This window comes from Myotis myotis, unplaced genomic scaffold, assembly GCF_014108235.1.
Source record: "Myotis myotis isolate mMyoMyo1 unplaced genomic scaffold, mMyoMyo1.p scaffold_m19_p_13, whole genome shotgun sequence".
In the NCBI taxonomy this organism is placed as follows: domain Eukaryota; kingdom Metazoa; phylum Chordata; class Mammalia; order Chiroptera; family Vespertilionidae; genus Myotis; species Myotis myotis.
The window spans coordinates 57259321-57273883 of record NW_023416317.1 but is presented as its reverse complement, the minus strand read 5'-3'; the positions used below and the strand labels follow the sequence as shown (position 1 = coordinate 57273883).

The 14563-nt window shown below is 54.7% G+C and overlaps 1 protein-coding gene across 10 annotated transcripts in view; it reads left to right on the top strand.

Annotated features, from left to right (window-relative positions):
* Window positions 1-12489, top strand: part of ARIH2 (ariadne RBR E3 ubiquitin protein ligase 2) — a 52102-nt gene extending 39613 nt beyond the window's left edge. For 8 of the 10 annotated variants that reach the window (XM_036333615.1, XM_036333616.1, XM_036333614.1 and 5 more), the window contains 10 exons: window positions 1218-1339; window positions 2307-2416; window positions 3679-3796; window positions 4640-4690; window positions 4778-4799; window positions 6671-6822; window positions 7346-7489; window positions 8073-8141; window positions 10050-10133; window positions 10317-12489. In XM_036333615.1, coding sequence (XP_036189508.1) covers window positions 1218-1339; window positions 2307-2416; window positions 3679-3796; window positions 4640-4690; window positions 4778-4799; window positions 6671-6822; window positions 7346-7489; window positions 8073-8141; window positions 10050-10133; window positions 10317-10388 — 944 coding nt within the window. In that variant the 3' untranslated portion in view covers window positions 10389-12489. The other 2 variants (XM_036333620.1, XM_036333621.1) reach the window with 2 other exon arrangements.
* Window positions 12490-14563: the final 2074 nt, after the last annotated feature.

Sequence of the window (14563 nt, the reverse complement as noted above, 5' to 3'; positions counted from 1 at the left end):
CAGACATCCAGAGGGTTCACTGTTATTTGGGTAACAGCACAGAGTGCATGGATGGTTGGTGACAGGAGTATTTGTTATACTGTAACCTGATGATATTGAAGCAAAATTGGCATCCCATTAATTGTGTCTGCAAAACCTCGTGTTGGTGATAAGCACTTGTACATAATATTAAACATTACAAAACTCAGTTGTTAGGAATCATATAGGGTTTTTTAAACAAAAATTGTAATGGTGCCATTTGTGATGTATATGTAATTTGGAATAATATTTTAGTTACATCACTGTGCAAATATATCAGTTTCTTTGAGTATGTTCTGTTGCTTCAAGGGTTTCCTATGTGGAACTGAATTTGTGGTTGAACTCAGTGGGCAAACATATTATTATTAGGGGCCCAGTGCACAGATTCATGCACCTTGAAAGGAACTGTGGGCTGAGAGGCTGCAGTGGGCACAGGGGCAGGTCTCGGCCCACCCGCTGTGGCCCCCGGTCCCCTGTCTGCCGGCAGCCCCACTCCCGCCGCCGCTCCCATGCACTGATAGCGCCAACCCCGCTCGCACGCACTGATGGCATGGAGCAATTGGGGACAGCACTGTCAGCAGGTGCTAGCAACAGCTGCTGCCCCCATCGCCTCTCAGGAGCAGGGGGAGGTGGAGAAGCCCTCAGGGGTGATCAGGGCCGGCAGCCACTGCTCGCACCCGCTGACAGCACTAAACAATCATGACTGGCGCCGGCTGGGGGTATAAGCGGGACCAGCACCAGCTGTGGGTGCGAGAGGCGGCTGCCAGCCCCGATCGCCCCTCAGAAGCAGGGGACAGTAGGACACCCTGAGGGGTGGTTGGGGCTGGCAGCCGCCACTCACACCCACTGACAGCACTGAGCTATCAGGTATGAGCGCCAGGCGCTGAGCTATCAGGTATGAGCGCCAGGTGGGACTGCGGCACGCAGGAGCAAAGAATTTTCAGTAACCACCAGAGGCTCGCCCCAATGACAGCGACTGGTGCCCCACCTTGGTCTGGCGCCCTGCTCACCTGCTCCACCACCCGCCACGGCCGACACCCACCATGTTCCACATGTGCCCCATGGTGGTCAGCGCACGTCATAGCGACTGGTTGTTTAGTTGTTCCTATGTTCAGTCTATTTGCATATTAGGGTTTTATATATATAGACAAGTGGTGATTCCTACAATAGTTGTCAATCAGCTGGTCTTTGTTCAACAGGAGTCTCTTGCATGGCTCAGGACTGCCCACTTCGAACACCAGAGGACTTTGTATTTCCATTATTGCCCAACGAAGAACTAAGAGACAAATACAGGCGCTACCTCTTCAGGGACTATGTGGAGGTATGACCTGCCTCTGTGATGCGCCCTCTGCTTTCCTGGGCCTACTTCCCACCAGGTGCTCACTAGGGTTCCTTTATAGACAAGGCTGCCATTAGGTGCTGGCATTTGAAGAAAGAGTTCCATGGCTTTAAAAATGTTAGGAAACCACTGGAATGGTAGACCCTGGAGTCAGGCAGTTGTGTGAATCCCAGGTCTGTTACTTCCTCGCTGTGTAACCTTCTCCCCACCGTTGTGCCTCTCTCAGCGTGGTTTCTCTTACACAGCGGTCACCTTATACACTTTGCTTCAACAAGTCACTGCATGCCCAGGGGTCAGCACGAGTCGGGCGTATCTCAGGAGCTGCTGTTCCTTTTGGAGCACTGGGTGATCCAGCCCAGAGAAGGGGAGTTGCTTCTTGTGCAGTTGGAAAACTTGTCCCTGACTCCAGCATGGCCAGTCTGAGAGTCCTTGCCCTCTGTTGGTCTACCAGTTCATGCTAGCTGGTTTCATGTGACATGGTTTCATTTTTTTATGCCTAAGCTTACTGGTTGATTGACGGTCTGGTCTTCTCATGCACAAGCTGCAGGATACACAGAAGGCCTGGCTCCGTGTGCTGTTTGCTGCCTTCAGTCAATGCCTGAGGGCTGCTGAGCTTCTCAGAACCAGGCACAGTGGATCAGGCTGTGTTCCTTCCAGCCCTGGTCCCTTCGCATTTTCATCTCAAGGATACAATTGTGTGTTCCATTTTGTAATCTAATTTTAGACTATTCTAGTGAGTTGCTACCTAGTTTAACTAAACATTCAGAGGTCTTCAGTATCTGCCTAATGTCTGGCCTTCACGACATTCACCGTGAATTCCTACACCCCTGCATGTAAGTCATCAGCTGGAAGGACAGGAGGTGTTAGAGTGCTGGGGCGGGGTGGGGGGGTCCTAATTTAGAGGCAGCGACTGGGGGTGGCCTCATGTTTCTCCTTGATGTGCACACAGAGTCATTACCAGCTCCAGCTGTGCCCCGGTGCAGACTGCCCCATGGTCATCCAGGTACAAGAGCCCAGAGCTCGCCGCGTCCAGTGCAGTCGGTGCAGCGAGGTCTTCTGGTAAGAGTGGGTGTGGGTGCTGAGCAGCCTGGGCTCCTGCTGCCTCTCAGAGCCACTCTGCGGCAGGCGGCGGGGGAGGGGCGCTGGGCGAGACGGGGCCTTTGAACCAGGAGAGCAGCTCCGCTCTGGGAGGGCACCTCATGTTCCATGTTATGGATATGCTCAGTCTGCAGACAAAAAAGTGGCACAGATTCTTGGAGAACGTGCTATGGTTTATGCTACTAAGACTTGTGACCCAGAGATTTTATCTCTCTACCTGCACAGATAGTTTACATATTACTATTTACATATTCAACGTTTTCATCTTTCTCTGTAATTCATAAACGTGGCTTACATCTTGGGGCTTACTCCATTCAGTAAATATGATGGGAATAGCGAAATGCCCTGAAGGTGTAGGCACTGTCCTGACCGCGTGCCTTCATGCTCCCCGCAGTGTGTGGGTGGCACTGCTGTCATCCTTGTTGGGGGAGGAAGTTGAGGTGCAGGGTATTGGCAAGAGTCATCACTGAGGTCCAGGTCTGTGCCGCTAATCCCACCTCCCTGGGAGCCTCACGGAGGGCGGGGCTTCAGGGACACTACATGGGAAATGTGGCGCGTGCACGTGGGCCTGCCTTTAAGACGTCGTTGAGGGAGCCTGTGGCTCGCCAGTGGTAAGAGCCCCTGAGGTGGCTGTTCTCACCCTCCGTGTCCTGCACGGGAGCTCTCCTGGGGCACGTGTGAGGCCGTCTGCCTGCGCGCCTGTCCTGCCCATCACGCTGTGGTGGCTGGGGCCCGGCCTGAGGAACGTGTGCTCTGGCTGAGCTGCCTGCACTGTCGGGGGGTCGCGCCGCTGCAGCCCGTACAGCTCGGGCATCGTGCATCCTGTGTGCACATGTGGCTGGAAGGTGAGCCAAAGCTCCCAGAAGTGGGTCTCGCCCAGCGCGGTGTCTGAGCTGAGGTGTCGTCCTCAGAGCACCTCACCGTGCCTGCTGAGAGGCGAATTCTGAACTCGACATCCTAGTAGGAAGGGTGGATGCCACACAGGATACTGAAAACAGAAACTGTCATTTGGGTTTATTGAGAGTATATCTTGGAAGGACTGAGACTGGAGAGAAGTGGACACAATATTTCAGTATAATCTCGAGCAGGTAAAGGTCTGAAAGGCCTTGATAGGTGACTTTCCCTCTGAAAAGCTGTTCATCAGGATCTGTTGGCTTGGACAGAAGGAAAATTAAAAACCTGACCTAACGATTATTTGAGTGTTTTTCTTTTCTGGTTTTAAGTTTCAAGTGTCGTCAGATGTATCACGCCCCCACAGACTGCGCCACCATCCGGAAATGGCTCACGAAGTGTGCAGACGACTCTGAGACGGCCAACTACATTAGTGCTCACACGAAAGACGTAAGGAGCGTGTCTTGCCTGTCGTGGTGCTGCCGGCCTTGTGCAGACTTGGCAGCGGTGGCAGCGGTTACCATAGTGTACATTCATTGGTGGGTGCGTTCATTTGAGTCCAAAGCTGAAATGCCTGGGGAAGTTACGGAACTAATTAGGGCAAAACGAGGTCTTTCTTGAATGCCTCCCGGCTTTCAGATCCCCGGGAGAGAGGTGTGTGATAGCCACACCTCATACACAGCAGGACTCGCTGCAAGCCCAGGCCTGCCCGTGCTTGTTCTGCACCTTCCCTTGGGAAAGATGGCCACAGCCCCTGGAGCCCGGGTGACCCGGCACCCCAGGCACTAGGTTCACGCGCTCACAGACACGGCTGTGGCCAGGACACGAGGCAGACGGCTGTGTGGCATGCGCCTGCCGGTCTCCGCGGCGTGTCCGGGGCTGCTGGCGCCGCTCAGGGCGAGTGAGCAGCTTCAGAGTCTGCGTCCCTCCCTCTTCGGAAGCAGGCGTCCGGGCCGCGCCAGGACTGGCCCCGCGCTAGCGCACCCCTCTCCGGCGCAGGCTTTCCGCTGCCTCCGCTGCCTCCGCCGCTCTGTGCGCGAGCGGCCCTGGCGGGGCGGGTGGCAGCAGGCGTAGTGGGCTCAGTTGGTGCGTGGAGTGTTTCAGAGTCAAACTTGCTGACCTCATTTCCTTGGATTGCTGTTCCAGCCTCAGCGACCGGCACATTTAAGTGAGGTGCTCCTCCCAGCAGGGCTCGCACGATGAGTCACTGGGCACAGGGGCCAGGAGCTGTGTAGTTGTCTTAGCCCCAACCTGGTGGTGCGTGAGCCTAACGGCGCCCTTCTGTCTCCTCAGTGTCCCAAGTGCAACATCTGCATCGAGAAGAACGGAGGCTGCAACCACATGGTGAGCGGAAGCCCTGCCCTTTGCACGTGTGCCACCGAGCCTTGGTCAGCTGGCCTTTAACATGTTCTCTTCTGTTTCCCCCGACAGCAATGCTCCAAGTGCAAACACGGTGAGTCCAGGCTTGGTGTTCAGGCCCAGGGGCACAGTCCGTTTCCTGTGCCCGCGTCTCCAGTGTTTGTGTAGGGCGCGCTCGTGTCGTGCTGTGACAGGACACAGGGCAGCCTGCGTCACTTACATCCTAATGTTTATGCACCACCTTTCGGACCCTCTGTCATCCCACTGCCATCCGCCCCACATGTAGTCAGAAGTCAAGCTGGGGGTGACTCTTAGACCCTCGTGAACCCTCAGACTTCCAAGAAGAAGATGTTACGTGATCTTTTTGTTTTTGCCAAGGCAGGCAAGTAGCGCCGGCTTATCTGTGCTGCCTGACGGATGTGTTCCTGGAGGCTGTGAAATAATCCATGTCCCATGAGGTTTCATAACGCCCCCAGCGGGGGTTTGATTGGCCTTTCAGGCCTCCCCGTCTCTCAGGAGGAGCTCATGTCGGACCTGTTGGTTTTGCTTTCCTTCCCGCCAGATCAAGGAAAGAAGTGCAAGTCCTTCAAGGAGGACCTGTGCACATAGGTCTCTACACGGTGCGGACATGCTGCGGTTGCTCTTCTAAGGGCCTGTCGCGTGCTCGTCCTGTTTTCCCAGGAGCTCCCTGTAATCAGTGGACATGGCACGAGGTTAGAAGGGAACAGTGACTCTGCAGTGTAGACAGGATTTAAAACAGCAGCAAGCACAACGTAGCTGATGGAGGAGAGCAATATTGCCTCTGTCCGATGAAGGCGACCAAGAGAAGGGAGTGGATGGCCTCTGGTCTCTGCGTTTGACTTCAGCTTTCCTAAATTTTACAGGAGCACCTTTTGGGAAGTCAGCCAACTCCTGGGAGTGAATCCTGGGAAACAGGGCTCCCCGCTGTCAGGCCTCTGTCCTGGGCCCCTAGCAGTCTGCGGCGGGCCTCTTTCCTGGACCACAGTCGTCGTTTGGATGTACCAGCGTCCATAAGGGATGTTTAGTTTTCGCTCTTTGCTTCCCCTGCAGAAGCAGAGCCATAATTCTCAGCATGAACTGCTGAGTAGCTGTAGGTTTTATAGAAATGTGCTTTTTAAAAAAGAAGCAAGGGAAAAGCCCTTATTCCCAGCTTCAGGGACGGAGTCTTCCTAGGACAGATGTCAGAGTGGGAGGTGGACAGGTGTGTGTGCTGTGAATGAGCCTCAGTGGGACAAGTTCCTGACAGTTTGTTTGTCACAGTGGAGCGGACACAGCAGACAGGCAGTGTTTTATGCTTTAAGAACCTTACTTTCCAGTTAGTTCACGTTCGTCCCGAGTGTGCCGCATGGTGGTTAGACAGTTACGGACTTGACCGTGATAGTGTTGCTCCTGCCTGGCCCCATACATAGGTGATATTCTTGACTATGTTCTCTGTGCTGTGCTTTATCAGACCAGTGGTCTTGTACAGTCAGCACCTGCCTGCATTGGGTTAAAAGGGCACAAAGCAGCCCTAGCCAGTTTGTCTCAGTGGATAGAGCGTCAGCCTGCGGACTCAACGGTCCCGGGTTCGATTCTGGTTAAGGGCATGTACCTTGGTTGCGGGCACATCCCCAGTGGGGAGTGTGCAGGAGGCAGCTGATCGATGTTTCTTTCTCATCGATGTTTCTAACTCTCTAGCCCTATCCCTTCCTCTCTGTAAAAAATCAATAAAATATATTTTTTAAATAAAAGGCACTGAGCATATATGCTCAGGAACTGTTGTTCAGATCGGCAAGGGCAGGCCACGGGGACAGTGGATTCGGGGAGACAGGCCCACAATCCTCTGGGAAGGAGGCAGCCTTGGGACATTCTGATCAGGTGACAAAGCACAATCTGTCTGTCCCCACTGCTCTGCCTTTGGAGGCCTGGGCTTGCCTGGGTGTGATGCCTCTCTCTTCTGTGCAGACTTCTGCTGGATGTGCCTCGGGGATTGGAAGACCCACGGCAGCGAGTACTACGAGTGCAGCCGGTACAAGGAAAACCCCGACATCGTCAACCAGAGCCAGCAGGCCCAGGCCAGGGAGGCCCTCAAGAAGTACCTGTTCTACTTCGAGAGGGTAGGCGCTCCTCAGCTCTCCCGGAGGGGCTCTGCGGCTGGCCTGCTGGGGGCCTCTCAGGGCCTGGGCCCAGAGCCACGTGCACACAGAGGCCGGGTGGGCTCCTGCGTGGCCCTGGGTGATGCCTCCATAGATGTGGCTCTCGGGCTCCACAGGGCAGTGTGGCCGACAAGGAAGGACGTGGTGCTGACTTGTGTGGGTGTTGGACTGGAGGACAATAGGGCCACCAGAGCCATCTTAGTGGTCAGATTGCGAGGGCAGTTCCTCCCGGGGAGGCCCTTCAGCAGCCCACAGAGCGTGGCTCGTTTGGTTGCCGAGCACAGTAGACCAGTGAGCGCCTGTTGGTCCTCAGGGCTGGAGCCCTACTGCCCCAAAGGGGGAGAGTGGCCTGGCAGGCGGACCGTTGCTCTGGACACTCCCCCTCGGTCGCCCTCAAGGTCCCAGGCCCCGTGAGCGAGACGAGGCTGTGGCTGGGCTCTGCTGTCCCTGGGCTCCTGCAGCTTCCTCCTCCCCCTCCCCGCAGTGGGAAAACCACAACAAGAGCCTGCAGCTGGAGGCACAGACGTACCAGCGGATCCACGAGAAGATCCAGGAGCGGGTCATGAACAACCTGGGGACGTGGATCGACTGGCAGTACCTGCAGAACGCTGCCAAGCTCTTGGCCAAGGTCTGTGCCACCTCCCTCTTCTGATCCCCCGTTAGACCCAGACCTCCCGGTGGGAGACACTGAGGGGCTGGGGCGTCAGCACCCTGTGCAGCCCGCATACTCCTGCTCATGGGCGGCCGTCCCTGCTGTGCCCACTGAGGCCCAGTCTCTGCTGGACGTCCAGGGGATCCCAGAAGAGAAGCACTGCTCTGCCTGCAGGAAGGAGCTGCGGGGAGACTAGAGCCCTTTTCTTCTTTTGTCCCATCCATGCGTCACTCAGGAAAATAAGAGCTTGTCTTTGGACAGTTATTGAGATAGATGTGTGGACTCTGAGGTCCGACTCAAGAGGGAAGAGCCATTGAGGCAGCTGCTGGTAAATAAATCCCAGTCTGGAAAAGGAACTGTGGGTGTTCTGTGGCCACTTTTGTTTCCTTTTTTCCATGTTGTCCCCACTTCATCCTTTATTTGGCTTGGTCGCATTTCTTTCAGGCCCATCCCTGTGGAGCCAGGCTAATGTGCATGGTGGGGAGAGAATTGTAAGAGCCACTGAGGTGCATGTGGGCCAGCACCAGAGACACAGGTCCCTCTCTTCTCCCCATTGCAGTGTCGCTACACCCTGCAGTACACGTACCCGTATGCGTACTACATGGAGTCTGGACCCAGGAAGAAGCTGGTAAGGCAAAGCGGCCCCTCTCCACTCTGCCCTCCTAGCGCCAGAGGTGCCCTGGGCATTGCGAGGCCAACATTAAAACAAAGTCCATCTTCAAATGGTATTTCTCTTCTAGGCATCTCCAGAGTAAGCCCCATCTCCTCACTAGCTGGCATTCTGTGTCATGGCCCTGAGTGCCAGAATGCACAGGGAGCTGCCGGAGGGTCTGTGCCACTTGAGAGGCCAGTGCCCGTGCTGTGGGAGGAGATCAGTCTTCGTCTCACCCTTTTCTCTTAGCCATAAACTTCCCGCTCCCCAGGTCATTGTAAAGGACTTCACACCTGTGGTCCCGGCGCTGAAAGGCAGGACGTTTATAGCACCTGTAGTCATCCGGAAAGACGTGACCACATGTCGGCGTTTTCTCCCTTCTGAAATTCATGTTATTTATAGAGCATTTTACTGTTACAGCAGTTCATTGGTGCAGCTGTCGTTATTTACCAGGCTGGTTAATACCATTTAAAAAAAAAATAGGTATTTTTATTGATTTCAGAGAGGAGGGGAAGGGAGATAGAAACATCAGTGATGAGAGAGAATCATGGATCGGCTGCCTCCCACATGCCCCACACTGGGGATCAAGCCCACAACCTGGGCCTCTGCCCCGACTGAGAATCAAATCTTGACCTCCTGGTTCATAGATCAGTGCTCAACCACTGACCACACCGGCCAGTCCTGGTTAATACCAGTTTTTAAAGTTGCATAAATGTCTCCATTATGTGGGTATTCCATCGTTTGGGGCGTTGTTTGTTTTCACTATTATAAATAAGGCGTTGAGGAACATCTTTGTGCAGAAAGCTTGGATGTACAATTACTAAGGCAACTGGTTCAACTTTATTTTAAGAGTTGATTTGCAGAAGGGCTGAAGGAAAACAGTATTCAGGGAATACAATGTCTGTGAATATCCGTTCATCGATATCTTTTTTTTTAAAATACATTTTATTGATTTTTTACAGAAGGAAGGGAGAGGGATAGAGAGTTGGAAACATCGATGAGAGAGAAACATCGATCAGCTGCCTCCTGCACACCTCCTACTGGGGATGTGCCCGCAACCAAGGTACATGCCCTTGACCGGAATCGAACCCGGGACCTTTCAGTCCGCAGGCCGACGCTCTATCCACTGAGCCAAACCGGTTAGGGCCATTCACCGATTTCTAAAGCATTTGTTTCCCTATATGCTGGGAGCATTATCTGCAGTGGCTTAAATTCTTGCCTGTTTTTTGGGTTGGGAGGACTGTGCTCTTGCCATTTGTCTGTACTTAGGTAGCCCTTTTTTTAAAATTATATATATATATATATATATTTTAAATATACATTTTATTGATTTTTTACAGAGAGGAAGGGAGAGGGATAGAGAGTCAGAAACATCGATCAGCTGCCTCCTGCACACCCCGCACTGGGGATGTGCCCGCAACCAAGGTACATGCCCTTGACCGGAATTGAACCTGGGACCTTTCAGTTCACAGGCTGACGCTCTATCCACTGAGCCAAACCGGTTATGGCTTAAAATATATTTTTATTGATTTTGAAGAGGAAGGGAGCGGGAGAGATAGAAACATGACTGATAAGAATCATTGGTTGGCTGCCTTATGCACACCCCTCACTGGGGATCAAGCCCACAACCCAGGCCTGTGCCCTTGACCGGAATCGAATCTGGGACCCTTCAGCCTGCAGGCCAGCACTCCATCCACTGAGCCACACCGGCCAGGGCTAGGTAGCCTTTTAATTGGGTTCTGGCTCCGGGGACAGGAACTAGCACTGCCCCCTTGAGGACAGCTTCAGGGTTGTCTGCTGCTCGTGGGAGTCTGAGGTGCTGCGTCTGCCCCCATCTGCAGGCCCTGCCCCTCTCCTTTTGACCCTCCTGCTCTGCCCATACAGTTTGAATACCAGCAGGCTCAACTGGAGGCTGAGATCGAAAACCTGTCCTGGAAAGTGGAGCGCGCGGACAGCTATGACAGGGGGGTAGGTGCTGCTGCTCCTTGGACCTCCCATTGCAGGGAGGGGACAGGTTGCTTGTGGGCTGGGAGCTGCTGCTGAGAGGTGGGGGGCGGCTGTGCTTTTGGCGCCTGGAGCCGGTCAGGGTGGCCGTGGCTCTGGCTCTCCCGGGCTGGGCCATGCAAGCACAGATTTTGCTTCCTGGTGCAGGACTTAGAAAACCAGATGCACATAGCAGAGCAGCGGAGGCGGACCCTGCTGAAGGATTTCCACGACACCTAGGCTGCCCTCGGCGAGCGCGAGGGAGGAAGAGGTGGCTGGCGCGCACCCGGCTGCTGTTCTGCATGCTGCGGGCTCTGCCTCTCACGACCCCAGGCAGCAGCCAGGCCTGCTCCTGAGAGACCCTGGCACACACCTCAGTCCACTTCTGTTCTGTCTCATCTTCCTTTTTGTTTCTCCTGCGGTCGAGGCCCTGTTGAATCGGCCTCTTCAGGATTTGTAATTCCCCCTGGACGGTTGTTGGGAGGGAGGGAACGTTTTTTTGAATGACTATTAATAGTATTAGCTCATTACAACTTAGGTGATTTTCAAAGGTTGGGAAAATGTACCAAAAAAAAGCAAGAAAAAGGAAACCAACCATAGAATTACACAGAACCTTTTAAAAAAAATAAATTGGCATTGGAGTGTTCGCCCTCTAGCTATTGTCCTTAGAACGCAGCGTGCTGCCTGCCCACCCGGCCTCTGAATGTGCACTGTAGGCCAGTGTGGCCTCTGCTTCCCGATTCGCTTGGTGTTTGGGGTCCCAAGAGAGGAGCCGGGGTGGCAGGTGGGGACTGGAGTTCGCCTGTGCAACGGGCTGCTCCTGTAGACCTTCAGTCAGGGGCCCTGCCTGACCCTACAGTGCGCAGACAGCACAGGGCAGGGCTTGCCCCGGCGCCTGACCGTCCAGAGTGGCGCTGCCTGTGGGCTCATCTTGATTCTTGAAGGTGAGGCTCACCCGGTCTGGCTCCCGAGGCCAGAGCCCACCGCGGAGCACAGACGGTGGTCTTGTGGCCTCCAGACCAGGGACAGGAGTGGAGCACAGTGTTCCCTTTTGCCTCCTACAGGTAGAGACCCACTTTCAAAGGGGATTGTTCCCCAGAATAACTGTTCCATTTGGTCCCTCCTTTTGTGGCAGTGTTCAGGTGGTAACTGACCAAGTGCTCACGCAGGGTCCCTGGCACTGTCCTGCCCGCTCCTCTGGCGAACCTCGGGTCGGAGTGCAGCGCGGCCCTTGCGAGGGCACCAGTCGTCCTGGCTCCGGGGCCTTGTTTGCGCGGGTGGTTTTCCTGTTACCTGGAGTGTCCGCAGCTCTGGGGCTTGGGCGCTCTCCCCTCGCCTGACTTCAGGTGTCGGAGGGCTCCACCGCCAGGGCCTGGGAGTCTGAGACCAGGAGAGCCCTTAGTCTGTGGTCCCGGCTCCTGTAAAGGAGGGGCTGGCCAGGGAGAGGGCCAGGGCTTGCACCAAAGGAGCAGGTGGTTCGTTTGCGTGGTGTCCTGAGCCTGGTCCTGTGGGCCTCTGGAAAGTTAAATCTGGTCTGGGGTTTCTGTGGCTGCGTGGTGCCTGCACGCTGAGGCTGCCAGAGCTGTCTGTGCTCGACCTCCTTGACCTCCCGGGAGACATATAAATACTGTGGTGGAAATTCTTTGATATTCAAACATTTTCACCTCAGCAGTTTCCCAGGTACCATGGTTGTAAACTGCGTTACTCTTGGAGACAGGACAGCTTGGCTCTTGGGGTCCCGGGTACACAGCTGGGTGCGGGTTCCCTTTCTCTCCGCTGGGGTTTTGTCTGCTCCTGTTCTCTCTTGCAAGGGGCGGACTGTGGTTGGAGGGAGAACAGTTAGTGTAGCCAGTGAGCCCAGGATCGGATGGGGCGCTCCCTGAGCCAGGAGAGCCTGTGGGGCCTGGTGGGGTGTGAGCGCTGCGCTGGCACGCGGATGGTCCTGCTTACCTCCTGTCTTGCTGTGTCGCCGGCGTGGCCCAGGAGCCGAGCTGCAGCTCTCGCCACGGTCGCACCCTGGGCGCCCTGCATGCTGTGGACTGCACAGCCGCCGTGTGCCCGCACCTGGATCCAGCTGCAGCCCAGCCTCGGGCGCTGTGAGGCTCGGTGCCTGACCACAGCCTGCGGGGCTGGCCCGGGAGCTTCCCTCTGCCCCGAGGCTGTCCCTGGGGAGGCCTGGCCGAGCTTTCCTGCCCCGAGAGGGTAGGAGATGAAGAAGGCACTGTGTTCTCATGAATTTGCCGTATATCTTTGTTTTCTTCAAAGAAAAAGTTGAGGTCATGTCATCTGCTCAAAGTTGAGTAGTTTATTCAAAATAAATTGAAAGTTTCTGATTATAAAAGTATGTGTAGATTTCTTTCTTCAAAGGACCCTTCACGTAGCCTCCTGAGGGAGCATCCAGGGTACGGCCTTGGCACTGAATGCGCGGCCTTTTGGTCAGCCCCTCCTCCAGGCCTGCGAAGGCCCCGTGGCCTGACCGCCTTCCTCTTCTGGGGAGAGGACACTGGAGGGAGGTGGGCTAGCCGAGCTCCTTTCCATCCCATACAGGCCAACCCCCCAAAAACAAACGGATCCCTGGCTTTCTCACAGCCCCTGCTGAGGCCCTGGGCCCCTCCCCTGCCAGTCGGACCTGGGAGCTTAGGGCTGGGGAATATGGACGGGGTGGGGTTGGGTTCCAGCGGTTCTCAACCTGTGGGTTGCGATCCCTTTGGCGGTCGAATGACCTTTTCACAGGTGTCGCCTTAGACCATCCTGCTTATCAGATATTTACATGACGATTCATAACAGTAGCAACATCACAGTTATGAAGTAGCAACGAAAATAATTTTATGGTTGGGGGTCACCACAAGATGAGGAACTGTATTAAAGGGTCTTGGCATTAGGAAGGTTGAGAACCACTGGTAGACAGTCCTGGGTTATGAAGCTAGGACTTGAGATCTTGAGAAACTAGAGATGTTTGGAGTCATGCCAAAGGCTGAGGACAGGAAATACAAAGCATGGGTTCCCTTTGAGGGTCAATTTGTGGCGACAGGAGTGGCAGCAACATCAGCGACAGCTCAGGGGTGAAGGCTGCAGAGCTGTGGGCGGCGTGCACGGGGCAGTCAGGCCATAGCGGCCTGGACCCTGCGGTCGGAACTCCACAGTTGCTCCCCCTTGAGCCTCAGGTGTGAGAGAGACGTGGGCTCTGCCCTCGGGGGGAGGGGGGGCAGAGGGGACATGGAGGGAATTGGTCACAGGTGAATGTTTCCTCTGAGGCAGCAGGGCCAGCGGCCACTCCTGCAGGTCAAGGGGCTGAGTACCACGGCCTTGGCACCATGCCCTCGGCCATCTTAAAAAAGAAAAGAAGTCCTCGCTGATGTGGCTCAGTGGGCAGCGTCGGCCTGCAGGCAAGGGTCAGGGTTCAATTCCGGTCAAGGGCACAGGCCCAGGTTGCAGGCTCGATCCCCAGTTGGGGGCATGCAGGAGGCAGCCGATCAATGATTCTGATCATTGATGTTTCGATCTCTCCCTCTCCCGTCCTCTCTGAAATCAATAAAAATACGTTTTTTAAAAGAATATGGTTCCTTTCCCCCTTAAAAAAAAAAAAAGGAAGAGAGCAAAGTCTAGGGCAGTGATGGCGAACCTGACACGCGTGTCAGAGGTGACACGCAAACTCTTTTGGTTGATTTTTCTTTGTTAAATGGCATTTAAATATATAAAATAAATATCAAAAACATAAGTCTTTGTTTTACTATGGTTGCAAATATCAAAAGATTTCTATATGTGACACGGCACCAGAGTGAAGTTAGGGTTTTTCAAAATGCTGACACGCCGAGCTCAAAAGGTTCGCCGTCACTGGTCTAGGGGAAGGACTTTCCACGTGGCCCAGGGGTTCTTGCAGCAACTGGCATGGCCCACGGGCTGGGCTCTGCTAGGGGCACTGAGGGCCCAGCATCGATCTTGGCTTGTTAAACCAATCCTGTCCCCAGGAGACAGTCACACTGACGTGCACTGAGCACACGCCCAGTCCTCGCTGCAGCCCACATGCCACAGCTCACCTGGAGGGAAGTGCACGTGTTCATGTTAGAAACCAGGAGACCCATTTTTGTAACAGCACAGCACCCAGATGTGACTGTCAGTGAGTGACCTGGGACCGCCTGCCGCCCGTGAGGTGAGCCTGCCGAGAGATTTAGACATCAAAGGGGTGGTCGGTTTTAAAAGGCCAAGAAATTGTAGTTTATGATACGATTGCGAAATTCCCACAGCCAACAGATGGAGCAGAAATGGGGTGAAGCTGCACCCCTTCCTCCCCTCAGCTGCTTGCTTCCTGCTGTCTGGGATGAGCCAGCAGAGCAGGAGCTGCGCGTGGCAATGGGCATAACTCCACTGGAGAGGGTCATAGGAAGGGAGGGGCATGGAGTTCGGAAAAGGAGTTC